General features: G+C 46.8%; 1 protein-coding gene across 2 annotated transcripts; it reads right to left on the reverse strand.

Moving 5' to 3' along the window:
- Nucleotides 1–3,044: 3,044 nt before the first annotated feature.
- PTTG1 (PTTG1 regulator of sister chromatid separation, securin) lies at nucleotides 3,045–27,890 on the reverse strand. Of its 2 annotated transcripts, none has more exons than XM_030211184.1 (6): nucleotides 27,755–27,890; nucleotides 27,457–27,542; nucleotides 25,371–25,579; nucleotides 16,690–16,768; nucleotides 11,869–12,030; nucleotides 3,045–3,195 (listed from the first exon to the last, which is right to left on the reverse strand). In XM_030211184.1, the coding sequence occupies exons 2-6, from the start codon at nucleotides 27,533–27,535 to the stop codon at nucleotides 3,116–3,118; spliced, it is 609 nt and encodes a 202-aa protein (XP_030067044.1). In that variant the 5' UTR covers nucleotides 27,536–27,542; nucleotides 27,755–27,890; the 3' UTR covers nucleotides 3,045–3,115. The 2 variants fall into 2 exon arrangements, with proteins under 2 accessions (XP_030067044.1, XP_030067043.1); XM_030211183.1 differs by having other exon boundaries at nucleotides 27,743–27,890.
- Between the last annotated feature and the right edge of the window lie 94 nt (nucleotides 27,891–27,984).

Consider the following 27,984-nt stretch of genomic DNA (forward strand, 5'->3'; position numbering starts at 1 on the left):
AACAGTGGACGCTTCCTTAGGTGGAGAAGGATAGTCCAGGAGCTCAAACATTTCAGCCCTGGGCTCGTCCTCCACAACCACCGGGAAGGGGATGGCCGTAGACATCTCCCGGACAAAGGAGGCAAAAGACAGACTCTCGGGAGGAGAAAGCTGTCTCTCAGGAGAGGGAGTGGGATCAGACGGAAGACCCTCAGACTCCTCGTCAGAGAAATATCTGGGATCTTCCTCTTCCTCCCACGAGGCCTCACCCTCGGTGTCAGACACAAGTTCACGGACCTGTGTCTGCAACCTCGCCCTGCTCGACTCCGTGGAACCCCGTCCACGATGGGGGCGTCGAGAGGTAGACTCCCTCGCCCGCATCGGCGAAGCTCCCTCCGCCGACGTAGTCGGGGAGCCTTCCTGGGAGGTGGCCGCGGTCGGTACCGCACGCGGTACCGACGTCGGGGACCTCAACCTGGGCGATGGGCCAGCCGGCGCCACGCTCGACGGTACCGGTGGCGCAAGCACCGCCGGTACCGGAGGGGTAGGGCGCAACAGCTCTCCCAGAATCTCTGGGAGAACGGCCCGGAGGCTCTCGTTTAGAGCGGCTGCAGAGAAAGGCTGAGAGGTCGATGCAGGCGTCGACGTCAGTACCTGTTCCGGGCGTGGAGGCTGTTCCGGGCTGTCCAGAGCGGAGCGCATCGACACCTCCTGAACAGAGGGTGAGCGGTCCTCTCGGTGCCGATGCCTGCTGGGTGCCGAATCCCTCGGCGACCCAGAGCTCTCGGTGCCGACACGGGGAGGAGACCGGTGTCGATGCTTCTTCGATTTCTTCCGAAGCATGTCACCGGAGCTCCCCGGCACCGACGAGGAGGACGTCGAATCCACCCGTCGCTTCCTCGGGGCCGAGACTGAAGAAGGTCGATCTCGGGGGGGCTGTACCGCAGGAGCCCTCAGGGTAGGCGGAGACCCACCCGAGGGCTCACCGCCACCAGCAGGGGAATGGACAGCCCTCACCTGCACTCCACCCGATGCACCACCGTCCGACGACATCAGCAGACGAGGTCCTGGTACCACCGACGTCGATGCAGCTATCCGATGTCTCGGCGCCGATGCAGAGGCCCGATGCCTCGATGCACTCGATGCAGGGGCGGCCGAGGAAGATGGTCTGGACGCTGACGACGTCGATGCACTCGAAGATCCCGGTGCCGATGCCGACGAAGAGCCCGAGAACAACACGTTCCACTGGGCTAGTCTCGCTACCTGAGTCCGCCTTTGAAGCAGGGAACACAGACTGCAGTTCTGAGGGCGGTGCTCGGCCCCCAGACACTGAAGACACGACGAGTGTCGATCAGTGAGCGAGATAACCCGGGCGCACTGGGTGCACTTCTTGAAGCCGCTGGAAGGCTTCGATGTCATGGGCGGAAAAATCACGCCGGCGAAATCAAAAGCCGAAATGGCGAAATTTGAAGCACCAAATTTAGAGGGAGAAAAAATCTCGACCGAGGCCGAAAAGAGGCCTACCCCGACGACGAAAGAAAACTTACCGGGGCAAAAAAGCTGGAAGTACGGGGAGGATTTACACGAAACCCGGCGGGGGGTTTCCGGAGCACTTCCCGACTAGGACAAAGCTTTCCCGAAGGAAAAAAACACGTTCAAACAAATTGGACGCGCGAGGTCGACTTTCCGGGGCTCGACACGGCGAAAACACGACCGTACCGAGTGCGGACAAAAGAAGACTGGCCGGCTCGAGCCGGTTTCGGGCGGGAAGACGGCCGCGCATGCGCGGTGCGCGCGGGCGCGCGAGGGCTAGCAAAGGACTTTGCTAGTGAAGTTTCCGATTGGAGGGGCTGCCGTGGACGTCACCCATCAGTGAGAACAAGCAGCCTGCTTGTCCTCGGAGAAGAACTAGGATAGTGAATCTGGGTATTTGGTGGTAATCCTGGAGGAAATGCTGCTATGCATCTGTATGGGAAACCACCTGTGAGGAAAATCTGCCATTCTGCGTTGAGGACTAAAGAAAAGTGAGCTCATAGCCTTTTCCAGGAAACCTAAAAAATTATGCCGACCTCTTCAGTTGACATGGAGCCCACAAACCAGTGACTGGCTGAGCCAGTCTAAAACCATTCCCTCTTAAGCCTACACTAAAAGCAACAAGAGGACAGAGTAGTGTGATCACTCACTAAGAGCCAGTGGCTTAGCTACGTGGGGCCCCCACAGATTCACCCCAGGACCCCCCTCCCGGCGAACCCGCCCCCGCCACCGCCTACCTTTACTTTTGCTGGCGGGGGATCCCACTCCCCGCCAGCCGACGTCTTCTCAGTCCTTCCTGCTCTTCAATTTGTTTGCTGACGTCCTGCACGTACAACGTGCAGGACGTCAGCAAACAAATTGAAGAGCGGGAAGCGACTAAGAAGACGTCGGCTGGCGGGGAGTGGGATCCCCCGCCAGCAAAAGTAAAGGTAGGCTGCAGCGGCGGCGGGGGCGCGGTGGGAGGGGGGCGGCAATTTCGGCGGTGGGGGGGCGGCGCCGGGGGGAGGGCTAAAATGTGCCCCCTCCCCCCGGGCTCTGGACCCCTCACCCACGGAAGGCTGGCTACGCCCCTGCTAAGAGCACAACAGCTTGAAACAGTCTTTCCCACTCACAAAGTTGTCTTGGACTACTCTTGAGGAAGGTGTTTGGTCACTTCAGGCACAACCCCCCCCCCCCCCCCCCAAAAAAAAAAAAACAAGTACCATAGATTGGGAGTTTAGGCAAAAGTTTATTTTTTTTTTTTTGGGGGGGGGGGGGGGAAGAAGGGGAGAACTACTCCCCTTTTACTGTCCAAGGGGGTGCTGGTAATAGCTCTGCTGTCAGACCCAAAATCACAATGGATCACCCCATGCCCATCAGTGTAGAAACTGACACCATACACTAAGTTTCTCTAAATATCCCAAAAAGGAAAGTTTGTCTGGCAATAATTATCCCAGATGCCTCACATTAAAACTTACCAGCAATCTTCTGTTAAAGCCAGATTAAAGTGAGCATTACATTTTCTGCATAAAAAAAAAGGCCTGCTCCAAGTCAAATTTTAAAACATCTTTATTAAAGACTGAAAAATAACACACAAAACACTAATTCTTTAGAAAACAAATTTCTACAGTTCACATAAGGGAGGCAAGTCCACTGCAATTTCTTCCAGTGTAGGCATGAGAAACAGATCAGACTGTAGACAATCTAGAAGGGGGAAGGGGAAAAAAAAATTCACACACAAGAAAACTACACAGTTCTTAAACACCAAATTGTTATTCTAGGCTGGACTCATGGCCATCCAGGTAGAGGGACTTTAGCTCAGTCTGTTACATGTGTTATATCTCAATGCCTTTTCATTAGAAAACAAGTCACACTTCAGTCAACTGCTCCGTCTTTTCAGTTGGAGCAGTAAAAAAAAAAAAAAAAAAAAAAAACTGGTAAAGCAGAGCTTTAAATCCTTTAAAAGGAAAGAGGACAATTTTCTAGAAGCACCAACATGTGGTACTCATTAGGAAAGGTTTTGTAGTTTGGGCACTGCAGTGGCACCGCTTGAAATTCAGGTACAAGACTAGAGAGCTACTAGAACTTAGTATATTTAATCATAAAGGTGCCTGCCACTAAACTGAAAATCAAATGACTGTTGGGGCAGGGACTACTAATTATGGAGCCACACTGTGGCTAGAATATAGCCAGTAGTTAAAAAGTTTGCTTTAGTGGAAGTTATGGGGGGAGGGGGCAGGATTCTAAGTGCCTTACAAGTCACATGATTCCACCCTGCAAAAACAATTTGCCATTCAACATGGCCTGGAGATCTGTGATCATGTAATCACTTGCTAATATTGCATGAGCATTTCATACTGTTCTCCCAACCATGAAGGACTACATATGTGGAATCAAGGGTACCGTTTTGATATTCTACCCCTTGCCATAGGCATCTGAACAGGTTTGTCAGTTAAAGCCCATTACATGAAGTGTCACTATAGGTCCATGGAATTCACTCCCAGTGTGAGGGCTGCCAACAGGTCCAAGTTTTCAGAATCCCTAACAAGTATGCATGAGTCATATGCAAATCAGGGATACCCTGAAAAAGGGTTGCTAGTGGGTCTATACCAGTAGTCAGTTCTACCAGCAAGAAAAGCCACTGCCTGGATGTTGGTTGCAATTAGACATAAAAAGTTCCTAGATGTTTGCAGTTCTAGATTAAGTGAAATAATAAACTATTTCAGGCCCCCTCCCATATGCAAGTAGCCTACCAGTTGCAGTTTTTATGATTAGGAGAAAATTCCTGCACCAATTGGTTAATGTAATACTAATATCAGGGTGCCTTGTCATTTAGACCTTCCCATCAAGGCTAGTGGTTTCACAGGATACAGACTAGGTGCTCACCTTCAAACCTGTGCCCAAATATGGTTGCAATCATAAAATGTTGTACATGTATGCTGGAACTGCAAATTTCCTCCCCACAACACAAAAGGTCAGTTCACAAGTAAATCACAAAACTATGTTACTGTACACTAGCTATAACAGTGTGGATATACAGTCTTGTGAAATCCATAAGTCTGATGCTCGATATTCCTTCTACAAGGAAAGTGAAATTAAAATCTGGGAACACTTTTCAGGGTCCAAAAATATGGAATATTTCACTAATTACAGTCTGTTTCTTAAAGTTTTCCTTATCTATTCTCTTTATAATTTTATATTTTGAGGAGTTAACTAATTGTAAATTAGATATTCATCTGTGAGACCTGGATCTACTACTTAACAGAACTTAAAATATGTTTTTATCCTTCTGAATTTATCCCTATTCGAAACTTCATTCTTCCTTACTCAACACATTACACCAACTTTCATCCTCTCCCTACCTCTATCACCTTTTTCCCTCACCCTTTTTATTGTCCACCTCTTTATATACTATGTTTAGATGTTTTATTCATTTTATCTTGTAAATTAACTATATGATGTAACCCGCATTAAGCCTGCTGACAAGTGGGAATACGCGGGTCATAAATGTTACAATACAATATTATATATACCTGAATGAGATTTCGTCTTCTTGTAAACTGCATTGAAGACTTAAATGTGGTATAGAAGACTCAGAATAGACTAGAAGACTAAAAATGTACCACACTTAACTGTGAAGTGTCCAGAGCTTTGTTAAGTATCATTTTACCATTAGCACACAGTTGGTATATCAACCTTAAAGTACATTAAACTAGTCAACAGTGTCCAATAGTGATGAGGCATATGATCTGATACACTAAAGCTCTGGACAGGGGAAATACAATACTGCCCCCTGCTGGGGTATTAGTGCTATGAAAGGTTTGTCAGACTTCTGGCTTTACTATAGCCAGGGAACCACGTATACAATGGGTCAGAGCAAATGAATTGTGTAGTGTTACTGTTTTTGGTGTTGGCACACTAAGGATACTGTATAAAATTAATGACATTTGTGACTTTTTAAATTTCACTGACAGTTGCTAGGAGAAAGTGAAAACACTTATAGATCAATACCAGATGTGTAACTATTCTGCCCCCCACCCCCTGGTGCAGCAGAGCTGTTGCTAGACATGGTCTAGGAATTCTGCACATTCACAGTTCCTGAAGGAGCATTCTGATGGTTTTAACCTCAATAATATCTACCAGTCACCTTGATGCTATTAGTATGTTATGAGGACAACCTGTCTTCAAGTCTGACCCAGACTACTGCTGCCCTGGCTGGACTAAAACAAAACAGAGGGGCATCCCAAGTAGCCAAGATTTTAGGGTTATAGTAGGTTTGGACTAAGCTAAAAGTACAAAGGGAAAATTAGGTTCTTACCTTGGTAATTTTCTTTCCTTTAGTCATAGCAGATGAAGCCATTACGTATGGGTTATGTCCATCAACCAGCAGGGGAGATAGAGCGCACTCAAACTTTCACAGTGCCCTCTTGGCCAGCTAGCTCCACTGCCTCTTCAGTATTTGAAGCTTCCAAAGCAGTATGGCAAACCGCAATGGGAATCACAAGAGCTTTCCTCACAGCGAACGATGGCCCATCACAAGGGCATGAACTCATAAAGGAGGGAATGCACATCCTCCTGGAGGGAATAAACTCATCCTCCTTATTGTATAAGTGGAGGGGAACACACGCGCCTCCTGGAGGGAATCACACATCCTCCCAACACACGGGAGGGAATGAACTCATCCTCCTATTTATAGAACTGGAGGGGAACACACAAGCCTCCTGGAGAGAATCAACATTCTCCAAAAAAAACATGCTGGAGGGAATGAACACATCCTCCTAAATTTAAACTGAACATGAATCCTGAAGATTGTTTTCCAACTTTCTCCCAAGGAAGGAACTTCAGGAAATTAGAACAGAACCTGAAAAAACAGATTCACAGCATACAATCATACAGGGAGGGCTCATGGCTTCATCTGCTATGACTAAAGAAAAGAAAATTACCAAGGTAAGAACCTAATTTTCCCTTCCTTCTCATCAAGCAGATGAAGCCATTACGTATGGGATGTAACAAAGCAATCCCTAGATAGGGTGGGAACAAGCCACACCACGCGCTAGCACTTGTGCACCAAAACGCACATCCCTCCTGGCAGCCACATCCAGCCTGTAATGTCGGGCAAAGGAGAGCTTAGAAGCCCATGTTGCTGCACTGCATATCTCTTGAAGAGAGAGTGCTCCAGTTTCAGCCGAAGAGGAAGAAATCGCTCTAGTAGAATGTGCCTTAAAGGCTACAGGCGGAACCCTGCCGGCCAGCAGATAAGCTGAAAAGATAGTTTCTTTGAGCCAGCGGACAATAGTGGCTTTAGACGCTGGAGACCCTCTGCGAGAACCGGATAGCAAAACAAACAGATGATCAGAAGTCCTGAAAGAGTTAGTAACTTGCAGATACTGCAGCAGAGTCCTGCGCACATCCAAAAGGTGCAGCTGCCCAAAAGATTCTGGAAACTCTTCCTCTGAAAAAGGAGGGCAAGAAAATAGGCTGGTTTAAATGAAAGGCTGAAACCACCTTAGGCATAAAAGGAAGGCACGGTCCGAACCGTGACTCCGGACTCTGAAAATTGCAGAAATGGATCTCTACAGGACAGCGCCTGGAGCTCTGACACCCATCTCGCCGAGGTAATGGCCACCAGAAAAACGGCCTTCAGTGTCAAGTCTTTCTCCGATGCTCGCCGAAGCGGCTCAAAAGGAGATGCCTGCAGGGTTTTCAAAACTAGCCCCAGGTTCCAAGCTGGACAGGGTGCTCGCACTGGAGGTCGGAGCCGAAGCACCCTTCTAAGAAACCGTGCCACATCTGGGTGAGCAGCCAAAGACACGCCTTCCACCTTACCACGAAGGGAGGCCAACGCTGCCACCTGCACCCGCAGGGAATTATAGGCCAAGCCTTTTTGTACACCTTCCTGCAAAAAGTCCAGAATCGGCGAGACAGGAGCCCGCATTGGAACAATGGCTCTGGAAGCACACCAAGACTCAAACAGGCACCAAATCCTGGCATAAGCCACGGAAGTGGACCGCTTGCGGGCTTGCAGGAGAGTGGAAATAACTTTATTGGAATAACCTTTATCCCTCAATTGCGCCCTCTCAATAGCCATGCCGTAAGACCAAAGCGGCCGGCGTCCTCCATGGCTACCGGTCCCTGAGTCAACAGGTTCGGTACCAGAGGTAACGGCAGAGGAGCCTCCAGGAGCATCTGTCGGAGGTCTGCATACCAAGGTCTCCTTGGCCAATCCGGGGCGATGAGGACCACTTCTCCTGGGTGCAGCCGAATCCGCAAGAGCAGGCGCCCTATCAAGGGCCATGGGGGACACACAAAGTAGACCCGGAGGCCAGGGTTGAGCCAAGGCATCCAACCCCGCCGAGCGAGGATCTCTCCGTCTGCTGAAGAAGCACGGGACTTTGGTATTGGCACTTGTCGCCATTAGATCCATCACGGGCTTGCCCCATTTGACACAGATCTGCAGGAATACTTTGTCTGCCAGATTCCATTCTGCTGGATCGATCTGATGCCTGCTCAGATAATCGGCCTGCACATTGCTCTGACCTGCAATATGAGCTGCCGACAGACACTGAAGATGCAGCTCGGCCCAGTGGCAAATCAGTTCGGCCTGCGCGGCTAGTGCTCTGCACCTTGTTCCGCCTTGTCGATTTATATAGGCCACCGTTGTCATGTTGTCCGACATCACTCTGACAGCCAATCCTTCCAGGGTCACTTGAAAGGCCAGAAGCGCCTGAAACACCACTTTCAACTCTAGGCGGTTGATGGACCACTCCGACTCCTCGGGTGTCCATAGACCCTGGGCATGCTTCCCCTTGCAGTGTGCGCCCCAGCCCTTCAGGCTGGCATCTGTTACCACTAGGCACCAAACGGGGAGCGTCGGCGGCATTCCTCGCCGCAGCATGCTGTCCGAGAGCCACCACTCCATGCTGAGACGGGCCACAGGGAGCCAAGTCTGCATTGGTAATCCTGAGAAATAGGAGACCATCTCCGGAGTAGGGAATACTGTAGAGGTCTCAGGTGCGCTCTCGCCCAGGGTACCACTTCCATCGTGGCTGTCATCGATCCCAGCAGCTGGACAATGTCCCAAGCTCGCGGGCGGGGCATCCTCAGGAGCAGACGGACCTGATTCTGAAGCTTGCACCGCCTTGGCTCGGGTAGGAACACATAGCCCGAGACTGTGTCGAACCTGGCCCCCAAAAACTCTAGAGATTGTGAAGGGGACAGGTGACTTTTGGCCATATTGACGACCCAGCCTAGAGATTGCAGTAGAGACCACTCTGGCTGTAGCTTGTAAGCTCTCTGTTGCAGAGTCTGCTCTGATGAGCCAGTCGTCTAGGTACGGGTGAACCCTGATACCTTCTCGCCTGAGAAAAGCAGCTACTACCACCATTACCTTCGAAAAGGTTCGGGGAGCTGTGGCGAGGCCAAAAGGCAAGGCCCTGAACTGGAAATGTTTTCCCAACACCGCAAACCTCAGAAACTTCTGGTGCGGGGGCCAAATCGGTATGTGCAAGTAAACTTCTTTCAGGTCTAGAGACGTGAGAAACTCTCCCGGCTGAACCGCCGCAATGACGGAGCGCAGGGATTCCATGTGGAAATGCCGCACTCTCAGGGACTTGTTCACTTCTTTTAAGTCCAGAATAGGGCGAAAGGACCCACCTTTTCGCGGCACCACAAAGTAGATGGAGTATCGGCCGCAGCCTTGCTCGGCGGGAGGCACCGGGGTCACTGCCCCTAACTGAATCAGACCTTGTAAAGTCTCTTCCACCGCCGCCCGTTTGACGGCAGAACCGCATCGGGACTCCACAAACATGTCTCTTACTGGGGCGTTGAATTCTACTCTGTATCCATCTCTGATCAGGTCCAGAACCCACTGATCTGAGGAAATCTTGGCCCACTCCTCGACAAAGAGGGAAAGCCGTCCTCCGATGACAAGCATCGAGGAGAGGGCCGGCGCACCATCATTGAGAGGGTCGCCCCTGAACTCCTGGTCTTGAGCCACCGGCTGCGGAACGCTTGTCCGAGCGAAAGGAGTTCCTCTGCTGACCACGGGCACGTGAAGTGAACCCAGCAGAACGCCCCGGGCGGTACCTTCTAGCTTCACGGAAGCGAGGTCTGTACGAGGAGTGGACCGCCTGGCCCTTAGAGGAAGGCCTCTGCCTATCTTCGGGCAAGCGCTGGGGTTTTGGATCACCCAGGCCTTTCACAATTTTCTCTAACTCCTCACCAAATAGGAGAAGTCCTTGAAAAGGCAACTTCACCAACCTTTGCTTAGAGGCCATGTCCGCTGCCCAGTGTCGTAGCCACAGACGACGGCGAGCCGCCACTGCTACTGCCATTTGTTTAGCCAAAGCTCTGACAAGGTCATAAAGGGCATCAGCCAGAAAGGACAAGGCCACCTCCATCCGCGGAGCCACATCCAAGAAGGGCTCCGCTCCATCTCCGGGCTGAGCCACTGCCTGTTACAGCCAAGCTAGGCAGGCTCTCACAGCATAACAGCTGCATGCAGACGCCCGAACAGTGAGACCTGCAATTTCAAAGGACCGTTTCAACGCTGTTTCCAGCCTACGGTCTTGAACATCCTTCAGGGCAACACTTCCTTCAACAGGGAGGGTAGTTCTCTTTGTCACCGCAGTGACTAGGGCATCCACTGTAGGCATTTGAAAACGAGCCATATGCCCCTCACGCAGAGGGTATAACTGCTCCATAGCCCTGGAAACTCTCAAAGGTCCCTCGGGGTCAGCCCACTGAGCCGAAACAAGTTCTAGGATGGAGTCATGCAAAGGGAAGGCCCGAGCAGCTTTCTTGGTACTAGCCATCCTGGGATTACCTGAGGAGGCCATGCCACTGTCAGGATCTTCAATCGAGAGGGCCTGCAGGGTATCTGAAATAAGCGCTGGCAGCTCATCACAGTGGAAAATCCTCACCGCGGAGGGATCATCCAGATCCTGTGGTAAATCCGCACCTGACTCTGGTTCCTCAGACCAAGAACGTCTGTCAGAGTTCTCCGAATCCTCACACCCCGACCACGGGGGGGGGGGGGGGGGGGGGGGGGGGGGGGGGGGGGGGGGGGGGGGGGGGGGGGGGAGGGGAGGTGCACCACAATCTGAAGGGGAATTAACCCTTCTGCACTTATCTTTAGGCCAAGCATCCGGGAAAAAAGCCTCACTGGGCAGTCCCAGGCCAGAATCCATCGGGGGGGGGGGGGGGGGGGGGGGGGGGCAGAGGAGCCTCAGGCGACCCTTGAGGAAGGGCTCTTTTCATCATGTATGCTTTATGCAGCAAAAGCACAAAATCCGTGGAGAAAATCTCACCCTGGGCACCCAAATCCTGTCCGGTGCTAGCCACTCCTGAAATAACCTCATCTCGAGGTGCCCCACCCGGCTCAGGTCTCTCCGTGTCCACGGAGGCCGCGCCATGCGGTGTAAGCAAAATGGCGCCCGCTGCCAGCTCAGAGCGGGAAGAAACATCGCTCGCCATGCTCGGGCCGGCTCCTACGCCAATACAGCACGATTTACAGAGCCCTGCTGCTGATTTGCGCTTGCCACAAGTGGAACAGCGCTTTACATTGTCCGCAGCCATCGCCGAAAAACGGCGGTAAAATCCAAAATGGCGGTTTCGCGCCAAAATCGCCCCGATCGCGGGCCCACCCCGGAGGAGTTGGAAAACACTCTTACCTCAAAGGATCTAGTGTACAACTACGATCCTGCTGAAAATCAGGTCAAAAACCTCTGTTCCAGCGTCTCTGCGTTTAAAAACGCGACGCGATTTTTTTTTTTTTTTAAAGCTGTGAGGAAAGCAGAGGTATTGAAGACTCCGGAGGCTCAGATGAGTGGGAAAGGCAGGGAAAGGGCGAACCTATATGCCTGCATCCACTGTTGGTGGGTAAGGACAGGGAAAGCAAGGCAATATGTCCACAGCCACAGAGGTATGGGTAAGGCAGGGAAAGGGCTAACCTATGTGCCTTTAAAGTGAAGCTGCTATAGCCTCCAACACCCCGGTTAACAACTGGCAAGCCAGGAACCACCTCCCGGCAGATTTTTTCTGGAGCTCGAACAAGCTGCAGCAACCATGCTAAGGGAGATAGAGAATACTGGGGAGGCAGTGGAGCTAGCTGGCCAAGAGGGCACTGTGAAAGTTTGAGTGCTCTCTATCTCCCCTGCTGGTTGATGGACATAACCCATACGTAATGGCTTCATCTGCTTGATGACAAGGAAACAGAAGTTACTGGAAAACCTAAATGTAGATTCAGGCCATGTGTTGGCTGAAGATGCATCAGTTAAGTTAATCTTTGGAAGTTTAGCTGCCTCACACAACTGAGGTTGGAAAGCAGTTTCATCTGAGGAAAGGCCATGTAGAAGCCCTTAGGAAGGTCTAACTTACCTAGCTCCCATGTCACTGGTGAAGGCATTTCCATAGGTGAAAGGACAATGTTCATAATCTTGTCATGTTGTTCCTTTTCCTTCTCCAGCACAAAAAGTGGAAGGCCAGCCAGGTTCAAGTGACTGAGCTTGTGTCCTTTAGGAACATCGAAACACTCAAAGTCTTAAGGAGATAAAAAAATAAGCAAGTCACCTTAAATGACATACCTAGATTAGCAGTACACCCAATGTACAAGAATACAATTAATCCCAATTTCTTGGCCCGTCACGAGCTGTGCGCATCAGCAGCATTTTAGTGCCCAACAAAATTAAAATGGTGACCTATGTAATAGCTTTGGCCTCATTTCCTCCTCCCCTAGGATAAAAACCACTTCTGTAGTAAAGTTTGTGGGCCAGTTAGCACCTTTTTGGCTGCCAGCAATGGTATTCTGAAATCTGAAAGTTGTTCCAGGCTATCAAAGAAGAGTGTTTACAGTAACCTAGTGATTACAACCCCCCCCCCCTTTTTTTTTTTTTTTTTTTTTTAAATCTGCCTCAGGTGGAAAGGCCCTTAAACTACATTGTAGTTAAGAGGCTGACCAAGTTTCAGTTTCGGCACTGAACAGCCTGAAATTTGAATTCAGTTGAAGACACCGACCTGTTTTTGGCTGAAACCAAAACTCCCTCCTCAACCAAAAGCAGGACACCCAACTTTCTGCAGCAGCCATTTTGACTGCAGAGCTAGCATGGGCAGGAGTGAACTTGGTGGGGGGGGGGGGGGGGGGCTGCCCCCACAAGGCCTTGAGGATGATTTAACCCCCAAAACTACTTGTGTTTAGAAGTGTTCACATTAGGACTCCAAAAGAAGGGTGGCTGTGCTGAAATTTCAATTCCTTCCTTGAACTCTGTCATGGTGATTTGTGTTATGCAGACACACAACATGGCATTTGTTCTTCACTCCAAAAGGTTTTCACTTTTTTTTTTTTTTTTATTGGTCCGCTCCTACTTGTTTTCTTTTTTTTTTTGGTAGAGGCCTTTCCTTTTGCTGCTCCCACTCTCAGCACAACGATTGGGGCCCTATACCTGGATGGCTTAGCTTGAAGTTTGGCTACGGTTAGAGAATGACACGGGGACACCACAGTAACCACAGGGATGGGAAGGAGGGTTATTATAGCTGCTCATTGTTATTTTCTAATTGTAATTTATACACAACAGTTGCACAGCATATTGTTCCTTTTTATACTTTAATAAAGATTTAAATATAAAATCATAGGTGTTCAAGGTTTCTGTAGATGAGGACAGAGCCCACACCCGTGTCATTCTCTAGCTACAGTATTTCATGAAGACCAGAATGTTAGCAGGACGATTGACTGGTTAAAAATGACACACAGAAGCTTTTGTCAGCTGAGTGAGAATGACGACGTACCATGACATAGGAAGTGGTTTGATATGGGTTTTGTCAACAGTAAACCTCTCAAAGCAAGTTAGAGGCTGAACAGAGATGGGTTTGCCTGCTACCTGATAAACACTGATTGCACAGATATGAACCCTCACAGAACTGGTTTTCAAACCAGAGTCAGGTGTAGGAGGTATTTAAGCAGGGTTTGTATAGGGCAAGAGGATCTAGAGCCTTGCCCACCAGGTGGCAAATCCATTAAAAAGTAATACCTCTTGGTGGAATCTTTCCTGGAAGGCAGCAGGATCCTGAGACACCCACAGGCAGCTACAGCAGCACAAATCCTGTGCTCTAAACAAGCAGGCTGTGAGGGCCAGGACTGGTGGTTCGGGTGCAGAGGACACCCCTCATTCTGCATGAGGAGTCAGAGCAGTCTGGTCTCCCTGGTTCTTCAGAGCAGAACTCCAGGGAGAACCACATCTGACTCAGCCAGATGGCCACAATTAGGCACGTGGTTTCCTGGTCCTGCTTGAGTTTCAGCAAAGTCTTCCATATTTGAGGGATGGAAGAATATGCATACAGAAGACCCTCACCACCAATCTAGGAGAAAGACAAGACACTAGCCTTTTGTATGACCCGAATCTGAAGCAGTACTAAGGAAACTTGAGATGAGTGGCAAAGATCCGCAGAGGGGGGTGCCCCACTCAGGTGATCTCACAGGCAACATCCATAGAGACCACTTGTGCAGTTGCAGCACCCTGTTCAGCCTGTTGCCCTTCCCCTGCCAGGTATGTAGCATGGAGCACTATGCTGTGAATGGTGGCACACAAGGGGTAGGATCCTGTACCCACATGCTTGTTGGCATAGTACATGACAACCTGGGTGTCTGAGAATGAGAAGTTTGGTTCAGCAACCAATCTCTGAAAGACTTGAGATTCAGATTGCCCCTAACTCCAGAAGTTGATCTGAAGCTCTGTCTTCTGAGCAGATCAGGTCCCTAGGTGCGAAGCCCATCTGCATGGGCCCCCTCCCCCTTAGAGTGGACGCATCCATAGTCAGACCTTTCTGGGGCAGAGGAATTTGGAATGGGAGTCCCAGGGTCAATCAGGTTAAACCATCCAGAGAAGCAACTAAGTTAACTCTGGGGTAACCATGACATCCACAAGGTTCTCCGACACCACTGAATAGCAAGAGTCAAGTGGTGAGCCATGGGAGTGAAAAGCACTGTGGAAGCCATGTGGCCCTTCAACCTCACCATCTGAGCTGTGACCTGCTGGCTGCTCTGAACCCGACAACAAAGGCATTTACCTGCACTGGAGGCAGGTAGGCTTGAGCTTGCAACCTCCTGTACTTCCCCACCCTATTATCCTATCATTCTACCCATTATCCTCACATCTTATGACACTAACTGTATCCCCCTTTTAGACTGAGTCATCCAGATGGCCTGTTTGGCAGGTTAGTAAATTTTAATAAACTTGAAGCCTGAAAACAGTATCCAGCAGAGCTCCAATGTATTCTAATTGCTGTACTGGGAGCAGATGCAGCTACTGGGGTTTTGTCAACTACCCCAAGTCCCAGCACCTGAATAGTTCTCTGCATTGACTCTTAAGCACCTTCCATTATGTGCTCTTAACCAGTCAATTATCCAAGTAGGGAAACACATGGATTCCCAGTCTGTGTAGCAATCCTGCTATTACGGCAAGGCAAATTGTGAATACTCGGAGTGGATGCGAGGTCAAATGGTAGAGGTGACTTCCATCTGAGAGGAGAATCATCTGGACACAAAAATAAGTATCCTTAAAATCCAGAGCATAGCCAATCTCTTGAAATATGGTGAAAAGAGTGCCAAGTGAAATCCTGAACTTTTCTTTAAGCCGATATTTGTTCGGGGCCCTTAGGTCTAAGATGGGGCAGAATCCCTGTCTCTTTGGGTACAAGTACTTTGAACATAATCCTTCCCTTCTCCCCATGGTGGAATGGGTTCAACTACATGGGCCTTTAGAAGAATTCCTGTGTAGCACTTACCAGTGCTGAGCACAAACTCCATGCTCTCAGGGGGCAATTTGGAGGAAGTTGATGCCAACTGATGGTTTAACCCACCCAGCTCATTTGCGGAACCCACTGGTCTGAGGTTATAAGGATCCACACACACACCACTCAGCCTCACCCAACCAGGTGGTCATCTGGGCTAGATACTTTTATTGCAGCCAGTCAAAAGCTCACCCCCGCCCCCTGCTTTGACTGGGGAGCTGGCTGGGCTTTGAGTCTGCTACTGCCAATGATGGGAAGGAGTGCACCTTTACCTTTGCGAGTAGTAGAAACCTCTTCTACTTCAGCAAAAAAAAAAAAAACTTCCACGATGTGGAGGCTCCATAAGGGGTGGGAGAGACAAGGACTTTATGGAATCAATTCTTCTTAAATTAGGTCTGCCCTCTCTTCCACCTTGTCCCCAAGAAGATCATCTCAGCAAAGGGCATCTGCCAACTTTTCCTGAACTGCTAGTTAAAAAAAAAAAAAAAAAAAAAAATGCAGCCCTGAGAGTCTGCACATTCCGACACTTAAGGCAGAATGTCTAGATGCCACAAAGGAATCAAAAATGTACCCCCCTAGCCAAATGTTTCCTGCACTCTGTAAACTCAAGCACACTGAACACCAAGGACTTCAGGTAAAGGCTCATGTAGAGCTGGTAGGTCAGGATGTGGAGATGAGAACTGAGGACTGAAAAACGTCCTCCCAAATCAGAGTATGAGCATCCCTGCCCAGGGAGCCGAGACACGGGTATTTGAAATGCTGGCCTGAGTGAAAGTGGTGTGGCAACAATGCCTTCTTGAATCTGGGAGCCTTCTGGACTATTTTCCATATTTTTATCCCACCTTAAACCAAGGTGGGTTACATCAGAAACATACATAAAATCTTTAGAGATAACTGCCTAAAATGAGTCCAAGATCCCTCAAGGTTGGTACCTTCTCAAAGATAACCTGCACAGAGAAGAGAGTCTCCCACTTTATTCATCTGTGCAATCTTCAAGATATACACACGAGTACAGCTTTCTGATTTGGGAGGAAGTTTTTTTCAGTCCTCAGTTCTCACTTCCACATCCAGACCTACCAGCTCTACATGAGCCTTTACCTGAAGTCCTTGGTGTTCAGTGTGCTTGAGTTTACAGACACTGTCTCCCACTGTCTTCACTGCTCCACAAAGAAAAATACTTAGGGTCCCGTGCGACACTGCTGAAGGCACTCATGCATGTGCAGTGCAGGCCGGTCAAAGGCTTCTTAAAGCTACAGAACGCTGGCTAGAATCTGCACCAGGGCTTTGTTGAGGTGAGAAACTAAGTCCAGCTTCCACTCAGAACATTCTATTCATTTTTTATGAGGCTGCGGAAGAAAGTTAGAGTGATAAAAGGAAGACAGTTGCATCATGAGGCCAGTTCAAAGTAATACTTACCTAAAGGGTCATAGGGAATGAGCTTTTCAATTTCAGGATAACACTCGTCCGTATTCTTGTCACAGCACTTGACATTTTTCTAAGTTGGCAAGAAAATTTAGAAATTGAATCAGATTAATACATATTGAAACTCGGATCTTCCAAATCTAGGCTTCAAACTATTGGCCTGCTCCAACTTTCATATGTCATGAACAAGTGTGGTAAAGCTTAACAGCCAGGTGTGAGAAACCACTGCAGGGTCACGTACAAGAGGCTAGAAAAGGCAACCATAAGAGGAACAAATTGTGTCCTAGGAACTTGTTTACTCTAGTTTCACCCCAGTTTGTTACTTGATCACCTCAAAAAAAAAAAAAACCCATACACACACTTGACACCCTCATTCTTATGAAGGGTGTTAGGTAAATTAATTCCATTAAATTATAATTCAGGAACTGGAGAAAAAAAATCCACAGGAATTATGATTTAAATAATTAGAAATTAGAATCTCAGTATATCCAGTTCCCTTCCTATACCCCTCCCCAGGAACTCTATCATATAACTCACTCATCTGTGTCCTTTCCATATTGCTGCATTGCATGCCTGGAAAAGCCTTCTTAAAATCTGTATGTCATGTTCTCTGGCCCTATTCAAAACCAGGCTAAGAGCCCACCTTGAGGGCTGCTATCAACTCTTAATCCCCAAGGGGCCCTTTGACAAAGGTGCTAAGAAGTGGCTTGCGGTAGTGTGGGTGCATGTATTGAACACGCGCTGGATCATTTCTCCACTGTGTCTGGAAATAAGGGGGGGGGTTGGGCTGGTAAATGGATGCGTGGCAAAATGAAAGCCAGTGCACATTTATGACCCAAGGCCTTAATGCCACCCATTGACTTAGTGGTAAGGGCACACATTACCTGCATGGTAACCAGAGCATGCCAACTGCCAATTACTGTCAGAATGCCTCCACAGTAGAAAATTTTTTTCTACCGTGGGTTTTTGGCACATGCCAAACTCAATTACTGCCAGACGCATGCACTAGCCGGGTGGTAATGACAATTTGACATGCGCTGCACCTTTGTAAATGGCCTTAGTCCCTCAAGCTAACTTGCAAGCGATGTCCTACTCCTGCAGTTATTAATGGCCAGGACTAAAGGGTTAATCCTAGAGAGACCTGAACTGCGTTCCCCCCCCCCCCCCCCCCCCCCCCCCCCCCCAGTGCAAGATGTTACATTCTTATTTGGAACTTTAGTCTTCCATTTTGACCTTAATAAAATACAATAAAAATATAAGACCCTGGACAAGTCACTTAGCCTCTGCTGACCCAGGCACAAAATGTCATTTGTGAGTCCACTAAGAACAGAGAAAACCACCTGAATTCAATATGTAAACTGCTTTGATTGTACCACAGGATGGCAGTATATAAAAGAACCTAATAAAAGTTTACTACGGAAGTTAACCTGATCTGTAGCTTATTATACACAAAACCTGCCAAAATACTTCAGTACTATACTATAGTACTATGAATCATTTCTATAGCGCTACCCAGTTGTACGCAGCACTTCACAATTGAACACAAAGAAAAGAGTCCTTGCTCAAAAGAGCTTACAATCTAAATCAGGTCAGACAGGACCAATAAGGATAAGGGGAGGACAGACGGAAGGACACATAGGGAAAGGGACTAGTACAAGTTTAAATAGCCCAAAATGTATACAGACCTCCAAAAAAAGAATTCTACATCACTTGCCACCATCCACAAAAAGCACTGAACACAGTTTAGCAGGTATCCGCAAATCAGTTGTTACATGCCATTTCCTCTACAAAAATCTGCACTTTGCGGATTGAATGTCTTAGCCAACAGCTCAGCTACTCTCTCCTCCCATTGAGGGCCCATGCCTTAATGTTTTAAATGGTTAGTTTTCGCTGCTGCATCAAAATCTCTCAGAACAAGAGAAATGTATTCACGTTAGCCAGAATTCAGCTACCTGATCAGATTAGACTCTTTTCCTACTCGGAGATGCTGTTAGAAAGCAAACAAGCTTTTTTTTATGGCATACACAGCCCCAAAAGCAGCTAGCTTGGAATTGAACAATGAATTTGGGAACCCTTTTGGTCTTTGCCATCACCGATGGCTCAATCTAGAGTATTGAAATTGTAACCACATTTACTCTGAGGCAGTGTGAAGGGTGGGGGGGACGTTATATTGATTTTGTATCGGCTCTGGAGACATTACTCACATTAATTTTGCATGTAAATCTTGCTTTTATTTTGAATAATCAAATTTGAATACACACGATTTTTACATACCACAATGCTCAAAATATTTATCCCGAAAAATGAAAAGAAAACCACAGAAATAAGTTTGCACCATTCAGCAATTACAATAATTAAAAAAAAAATTAATCAGCATAGTTTCTAAATAGCCAAGTTTTCAGTTCATTGCTAACTTCAGATAATCTGATTCACATGCAGTGGTGTGCTGGAGCCAGCTCGCACGAGCCACTTTTTAAATTTTGACAGATCTTCCGAGCCGGTTGTTCTTCGGAGCGAGCCGGCTCCATTACACGAGGTAAGCATGGCAGGAGGGCACCATCACAGGCCATGCTTACCTCCCCTCCCGCTCTCAAACATGTCCAGCGATTGTCCTTCGCCCCCCACCCTCCCCTCCCATCCATCCTTTTCTATTACCTCCGTTGAAGCGCCGAGTTATTTAAAGCCCTGCTGCCCATCTCTAGCCTTCCCTGTTTGCTTCTGATGAGTTTGTGCCCTCAGTCCCGCCTTCCGGTAAAAGAAAAAGATGGATGGGAGCAGGAGGATCGCTGGACATGGATGGAGCGGGATGGGAGGGCAGGGGAGAGAGGAGAGTTTCAGGACATGGATGGAGGGGAGGGAAGGGAGAGAGAAGAAAAGCTGAACATGGAGGGAAGATAGAGGAAGGAGATTAGATGAGGGAAGAGGTAGGAGATTAGATGAGGGAAAAGGAAGTGAGGAGAGAAACTGCACATGGATGGAGAAAATAGGCAGAAGCTGGATCCACTGTACAGTCAAGTCTGCGGAGGACCAGAATGAAGAAGAAAGGAGAAAAGAAAAGAAATAAATGGAAGGGAAGCCCTGGAAACAGAGTCAAGGGAACAGTATAGAGCAGCAGAATCAGATACTGGGCCATCATGATCAGAGAAACAAAGTCACCAGACAACAAAGGTAGAAAAAAATTTTATTTTCATTATAGTGTTTGGAATAAAAAATTTTATTTTCATTATAGTGTTTGGAATATGTCCACTGAGAATCAGGTGCTGAACGTTAAAAAGTTTATATTTACTTATTTATGGCATTTTATCCCATATTAAATGAATTAGATTGGAACCTGGGATCATTTAATTTTTTTTTCCTGGAGAGAGTAATGCATTGCCCCCCCCCCCCACCCCCCCCGGCTATAGCCAGCTCTGCAATTTGGGGGGGGGGGGGCGCAGAGGTGGACTGGGGAGAGAACCTGTTAAAAATTTACCAGCACACCACTGTTCACATGGCACAGTATTCCATAAAATGTGGTACTACTGCACCCACAAATCTCTTAACCCCCAGACAGCATCATGAGACTTACTGGAGCTTTTGAGCAATGGCTGAAGTAAACCTTAATTAGGAGAAGGACATGGCCAACAGCTAGGAAAGCCACGACTGTGCCCCTGGGTTAGTACTCTACCCCACCTTCCCCCCCCCCCCACCTGCCTCGATGGTCACCTAAGATTGCAAGCTCTTTTGGTCAGGGACTTTGTAAATCCAACCGTTATCTTAGTGTTCTATATTTAATGTTAACCGAATAGCATCTCTAGAAATTTTGCAGGGCACAGTTCTTACCCACAGGCAGGTGAGCTTACCAGTACATGCAGAGCCCTCAATATTCACAGGGTGTAAGATAGGAACAAGGTATCACATGAACTAGTAGCAAGTGAAAAACATGCATATGACATTCTGCCAGCTTTTCCCTTTTCTAAAAGGTACATTATGCAGATGTCACACAAGCAAACTATTTCCCATCGCATGTGCAGTTGCAGAAACTGCCTTTTAACTTCCTAAAAACCTCTGAGCCTTCTTACTGTTCCAAAAGGAGCCAACTTGCTATTCTAAAGGCTCATGTGTTACTACTTGTACTCCTAGATCTTTTTTTTCGGGCCATATAAAAACATTTCTAACTCCTGTATTAGTCCTGAGAAAACCAGATTACGTACAAGATAAAAAAAAACCAAGACTTATGTACGTGCTGAACCAGTCAGAAGGCTATCCTCCAAATCCCATAATGCAGCAGAAAGCAGAGAAAGGGTTAAGACTAAAAGTCCTATTGCAAAATGTTTAGGCCCAAAAGAGCAAAAACAAAGAGGAGGTAAACGCCCTCACGAAACCGTGAGATAAACAAAAAGTGAGGAGAATGGATGAGGATACCAAAAAAATATTTATTCACATGAAAAATCAAAATTAAAAAACAACAAATTTGTACATTTTATGTACAAATTTGTTATTTTTTAATTTTGATTTTTCATGTGAATACATACATATTTTTTTGGTATCCTCATCCATTCTCCTCACTTTTTGTTTTTTATCTTTAGGCCCAAAAGAGCCTCAGCATTCCTGAGAGGCTCATGTGGGAGGATCCTGCTAACACTTTTATACTATCTTCAGAGTGAGAAACTCAACCTTGCTAACTGGCAAGACATATAATATGATGGAGGATGAGCTAAAGTGTTCCTGTAGTGTCAGAGAATAAAAGGCAAACCAAAACAGGCAAAGAAGGGAAATTTAGTTATTAGCAGGATGAGCCGAGTTTTGCAGGGCTCAAAGCCACCGGTGAGCAGCATGAAGGGGCAGGAAAAGGGGATGGAACTTGATATACCGCCTTTCTGTAGCTACAATCAAAGCTGTTTACGTATTATATACAAGTACTTATTTGTATCTGGGGCAATAGAAGATTAAGTGACTTGCCCAGAGTCACAAGGAGTTGCAGTGGGAATCAAACCCAGTTCCCCAGGATCAAAGTCTGCTGCACTCACCACTAGGCTACTCTTCCGCACTAGCTCTATGGTCAACTAGCCTTTCACAAGGTGTCTCCCAAGCCAGCTTAGCTTAAACTGGACCGAAAAAAAACCTTCAGGTCTAAAGCAGACTTTTGGATGAACCCGGTCTACAGCAGACTTTTGGATGAACCCGGTCTACCTGAAAACAAAGCTGCAGAGGGAGTTATACCAGAGGCAGTTTATGGGACCACAAATATCCATCCTAGCAAACATCTTTGAAGTCTGAAAAGACAAAATTGATCATATGCCTATCTCCCCAAAAGGAGTAGTGATTTGGATTGGAGAATGTCCAGAGCACAAACACATAAAAGTACTAGACAGATTAAAGTTTGGAGCTATATTTTAAAAGTATATTTCAAAGACTCCTTTGATGGATCTCTAGATGGGCACATAAATTATGTTTCCAGAAGAAAGCAGAGGAAGAGAACCAGCTTGCTTAGAGGCTTGACACAGAAGGATCCAGAATAACCACCCACTTAGTTTTAAAAGTGGACTTAAAGACTGAGTCAATTAAATGCTTTTTCCTTTTGAGCTATAGTACTTTCCACTGAAATAACTGCATACTTACTACTACTACTACTAATCATTTCTATAGCGCTACTAGACATACACAGCACTGTACACTTGACCATGAAGAGACAGTCCCTGCTCAACAGAGCTTACAACCTAATTAGGACAAACAAGAGATAAGGGAATGTTAAAGTGAGGATGATAAAATAAGGGCTCGGAGTTAAAAGCAGCATCAAAAAGGTGAGCTTTTAGCTTAGATTTGAAGACGGCCAGAGATGGAGCTTGACGTAACAGCTCAGGTAGTCTATTCCAGGCATATGGTGCAGCAAGATAAAAGGAACGGAGTCTGGAGTTAGCAGTGGAAGAGAAAGTTGCAGATAAGCAGAGATTTACCCAGTGAACGGAGTTCCCAGGGAGGAATGTAGGGAGAGATGAGAGTGGAGAGGTACTGAGCAGCTGCAGAGTGAATGCACTTATAGGTTAACAAGAGTTTGAACTGTATGCGGAAACAGATAGGAAGCCAGTGAAGTGACTTGAGGAGAGGGCTAATATGAGCATAACACTGGTGGAATTAGTCGTGCAGCAGAATTTTGAACAGATTGAAGAGGAGAGAGATAGCTAAGTGGGAGACCTGCGAGAAGCAAGTTGCAATAGTCTAAGCGAGAGGTGATAAAGAGTGTGGATGAGGGTTCTGGTAGTGTGCTCAGAAAGGAAAGGGTGAATTTTGGTAATAGAGAGAAAGAAACGACTGCATTCTGCTGAATATGTGCAGAGAAGGAGAGGGAGGAGTCGAAGATGACTCCAAGGTTACGAGCTGATGAGACAGGAAGGATGAGAGTTATCCACAGAAATAGGGAATGGGGAGGAGGAGAGGTTGGTTTAGGGGGAAGATAAGAAGCTCAGTCTTGGTCATGTTTAGTTTCAGATTGCGCTGAGACATCCACGCAGAATTGGGTGTATGTACATACATTTTAGAAGGCGGAACATCGAATGTGCAGTGATGGTTCCAACTGTGACATGACCACATATTCTCCCTGGGGATATAATGGTTGCACCAGGCACGGACTGAGCACATTTTGATATACAAAAAATTTTTGTGCAGAATTTGTTTTTAAATTGCATTAAGAGAAAATTTAAAAAAAATAAAATATATATATATATATAATTGGTTTGAGCCTAAGGAGTTGAGGCTGATACTTTGGCCTGGATTTCGGCTGAGATTTCTGGTGTGGAGAGGTAAATCTGGGAGTCGTCAGCGTAAAGATGATACTGAAAACCATGGGATGAGATCAGAGTACCAAGGGAAGAAGTATAGATGAAGAAAAGAGGTCCCAGGACAGATCCCTGAGGTACACCAACTGACCGTGGGATAGAAGTAGAGGAGGATCCACTAGAGTACACACTAAACGTACGCTGGGAGAGAAGAAAACCAGGCAAGAACAGAGCCCTGAAATCCAAGTGAGGACAGCATATCAAGGAGTAGGCTGTGATCAACAGTGTCAAAAGCAGCAGATAGATCGAGAAGGATGAGGATAGAAGAGACCTTTGGATCTGGCCAGGAACAGATCATTGGAGACTTTAACAAGCGTTGTTTCAGTTGAATGAAGGGGGCGAAAGCCAGATTGAAGTGGATCAAGAACAGCTTGAGATGAAAAAACGTCAAGGCAATGGCGGTGAACAGCACGTTCAAGTATCTTTGATAGGAAAGGAAGGAGGGAGATGGGGCAATAGTTGGAAGGACAGGTTGGGTCCAATGAAGGTTTTTTAAGGAGTGGTGTGACTACGGCATGTTTAAAGGCATTAAGAACAGTCGCAGTGGAAAGTGAAAGACTGAGGATATGAGATGACAGTAGGAGAGATAGTGTTAAGTAGATGGGTGGGAATAGGATCAGAGGAACTGGTAGTTAGTTTTGAGGAGGAAATAAGATGTGTAGTTTCCTCTTCAGTGATTTCAGAAAAAGAAGAAAAGGAGGCAAGGGTTGGAGGGTTCAGAGAATTGACTAAGGGAAGGAGAGGTGGAGGTGACCTGGTTGAGAATTCAAGTTTAATCTTGTAAACCTTATCATGAAAAGTACTCAGGCAGAGTCTGGGGGGAGTTGGAGATGAAGGCACTTTGAGGAGAGAGTTCAATATGGCAAAGATATGTCGAGGGTTTGCGCCAAGAGAATTTGTCAACTGGATGTAATAGTCCTGTTTGTTTTTTTGTTTTTTTTATTTGTACCCCACGCTTTCCAACTCATAGCAGGCTCTATGCGGCTTACATATTATATACAGGTACTTATTTGTACCTGGGAATCACAAGGAGCTGCCTGTGCCTGCAGTGGGAATCGAACCCAGTTCCCCAGGACCAAAGTCCACCACTATAACCACTAGGCCACTCCATGTAAAACAGCAGACTGGAAGGAGGTCAGCAAGAATTTGAAATGTATGAAGTAAGCATGGGCACAGGAACGTGGATAGCGGATTATAGAGTCAGCCAAGGCTAGGGTTTGGTACGTTTTACAGAACGGGGAATGGGAGACCAAAGTGATGGTCAGTGAGGATTTGGGGATGTGCCTCCTCCTCCCCCACCCACCACTGGGGTCTACCTTTAAAGTGTAATCCCCATAGAATGGAAACAACTCTTCTTCTACTACTACATTGGATACTGACAAGCATGTGGATGGAAGGTATTACCGTGTTTCCCCAAAAATAAGACACTGTCTTATATTAATTTTTGCCCCCCCCAAAATGCGCTAGGTCTTATTTTTCGGGGAAACATCGGGGTTGGCCCGCCTGCCCTCCGTCGCTCCCGGAACTAACCTTAAACGCCTCCTTTCACCTTCGCAGCAAGCAGCAGGGCAGACCTCTCCTTCCTTCCGTGTCCTGCCCTCGCCTGATGTAACGTCCGCGAGGGTGGGGCACGGAAAGGAGAGGTCTGCCCTGCTGCTTGCTGATAAGGTGAAAGGAGGCGTTTAAGGTTAGTTCCGGGAGCGACGGAGGGTGGGTGGAGGGGGGGGCCCTGCTTTCAAACAAAAATTTGCTAGGTCTTACTTTCGGGGGAGGCCTTATATCTACCAATTCAGGAAAACCTCTACTAGGTCTTATTTTCAGGGGATGTCTTACTTTCGGGGAAACAGGGTACATACTAACCTTTGGGACTGTAGACAGCTGCCGTTTTGGTTTCTGAGACACCTTCTTCTTGGTGGTGGTGGTAACAATAGCTTTGTTACATTCAGTCTGGTTATTGATATTGCCCAATGCCTTCCTTGCAGATTGAGCCAAGCCAGGTGCTGCATTAAACACTTTCCCAGACCGTGGAGTCTGCAGAAGAGATCTTTCAGGAATGGTCTTTGCTTTTGCTAAATGGGAAAAGTACATGCGAGCCAAACATAGTACTTGTACAGAAGCATGAATGTAGTTAATCATTTGATACATATGTATTTACAAGATTTGTTTCAGTTTTCCAGAATCACCAGCTACACATGTTTGCGTCCAATGAAATGCTACCAATTCTAGAAGTCTAAGATTCATGTGGGAGATAATTTGATTGACTATATGTTAATCAAACCTCAGGTGACAAGATGCTACAGGCAACAACTCAGAATTTTCAAAATGATAAGGTTACATGTAATTAAACTCTGGAATTTGTTGCCAGAGAATGTTGTAAAAGCAGTTAGCTTAGCAGGATTTTAAAAAGGTTTAGATAACTTCCTAAAAGAAAAGTCCATAAGCCATTAACAAGGACTTGGGGAAAATACAATGCTTATGTCTAGGATAAGCACCATAAAATGTGTTCTACTGTTTTGGGATCTTGCCAGGTATGTGTGACCTGGGGTGGGCACTGTTGGAGACAGGATACTGGGCTTGATGGGCCTTTAGTCTGTCGCAATATGGCAGATACTTATGTACTGCTTCAATTGTAAGCAGAAAGTCACTCAGGCACATTCACTACGGAAATCCTGAAAACCTGATTGGGATTACAGTTTGCCCACCCCCACTTTATGATGAATGTCCCTCAAGCAGATTTTTATGTACACTAGAATACTATACAGCCAATTATAGTAGCCAACATCTCCAGCTGCTGCACTGATTGCAGAGTACTTACATAGTAACATAGTAGATGACGGCAGAAAAAGACCTGCATGGTCCATCTAGTCTGCCCAACAAGATAAACTCACATGTGCTACTTTTTGTGTATACCTTACCTTGATTTGTACCTGTCCTTTTCAGGGCACAGACTGTAGAAGTCTGCCCAGCACTATCCCCGCCTCCCAACCACCAGCCCCTTGATTTGTATCTGTCTTTTTCTTGGTTAAAAATGTTATCCTACCCTGTTAACATTTATATTAGAAACCAGACAATTTGTAATCCTCTTCAAAAAGCCACCAGCTACAAACAAAACCTGCTCCAGCAGAAACCAAGTGACAGAATGAGTTCTTATCCTTATGGGAAGGAATTTCCAAAGGTATCTGCTAGAAAGTTATACTCTCCCTTAATGGGAAAAGGACATGACTGTGCAAAAGGGGTGGGGGGAGGAAAAGGAGACATCAAAAAGTATTAGGCCAGATCCCAGACACACGTAGAAACATTTGCCGTTTTGAAAGCCGATTTTTAGCTTGTAAAGGTTTTTTTCCTATTTGCATATGCAACACCTAGTCATACTTCTATCTTGTCTGCCCATTATCACTTATCAAAGTTTTCAAGGTCCACTTACTATAGGTATGCTAGCAGCTGGACTACAAGATCAAACATCATGGGTGGACTTAACACAAATATTGCATACCAAGTTTAAGACTTGATATACAGCTATGGAGATAACATATCATTGTTTCACATCCTTATCACCAAATAGCTACAAGTACAGCCCCTCAAGCAAGGCTTGTTTTTTTATGTTTAAATAAGATTAAACTGTAGCCTACATTTTCCTGGGCCAAGACTTCAGCATTCAGTTTTTTGCCTTGTACACAATCCTAAATATTTGTTATCCAACTATATGTGATATTAACATTTATGGAATAAAAAGTTGTTAAAATAAGCAAATATGATTTTCTTATTAGTTCAACTAGTTTCTAACGACTTTATTTTGCCCGTTATAATTTTTCTACACCCAACGAAAAGCAGTTCAGCAAGTAAGTAGATTACACCTCCACCTTTCCAACTACGAAAGGATGCTTTTGCACCTTACTTTAAGCACACAATATCAAAGTTGTACAGAATAGTCAAGAAGTGCACTTACAAGGTACCGTTGGCAGCCTCAGCCGATCCTTAGACGTGACATCTCCGTTCTCTTTGTCTACATAAATCAAGGTGGCCATGCTCAACCTAATTAAAAATAGCAATAAAACGTTGAATAGACTTTAATAAAAAGCCATCGCGGTAAGGTCAAACGCATTCAGCACCGCTCTTCAGAGACCCGTCTCCCCTCCCCTGGTTCCTTCCAAGACACTTTCCCCTCTCCGCGATCCGGCACCTTTCCTTCAACTCCCCGTACAACCGTTAAACTCATAACCGACATCACTCACCACCAAACCCACAGCTAAGCTTTCCTTCTCTCTGTCGGAGTCGGACACGCCGCCTGGTCTTAATAGAATCTAGAAACACAAACTTGTTGTAGTAAATTGAATCAGTAAGAAGAGGACGCTCGGAATTTGAAAAAGGTGCGTTAGAAGAGGGCGGGACCAAAGAGATTAGATTGAGAGCAGGAGGCGGCATGACGTCAAAAAGCTAAAGCCCAATTTCCCTCTCCTCTGCGCAGCCGTCATCC

Source organism: Microcaecilia unicolor, chromosome 8 (genome assembly GCF_901765095.1).
Source record: "Microcaecilia unicolor chromosome 8, aMicUni1.1, whole genome shotgun sequence".
NCBI lineage: Eukaryota > Metazoa > Chordata > Amphibia > Gymnophiona > Siphonopidae > Microcaecilia > Microcaecilia unicolor.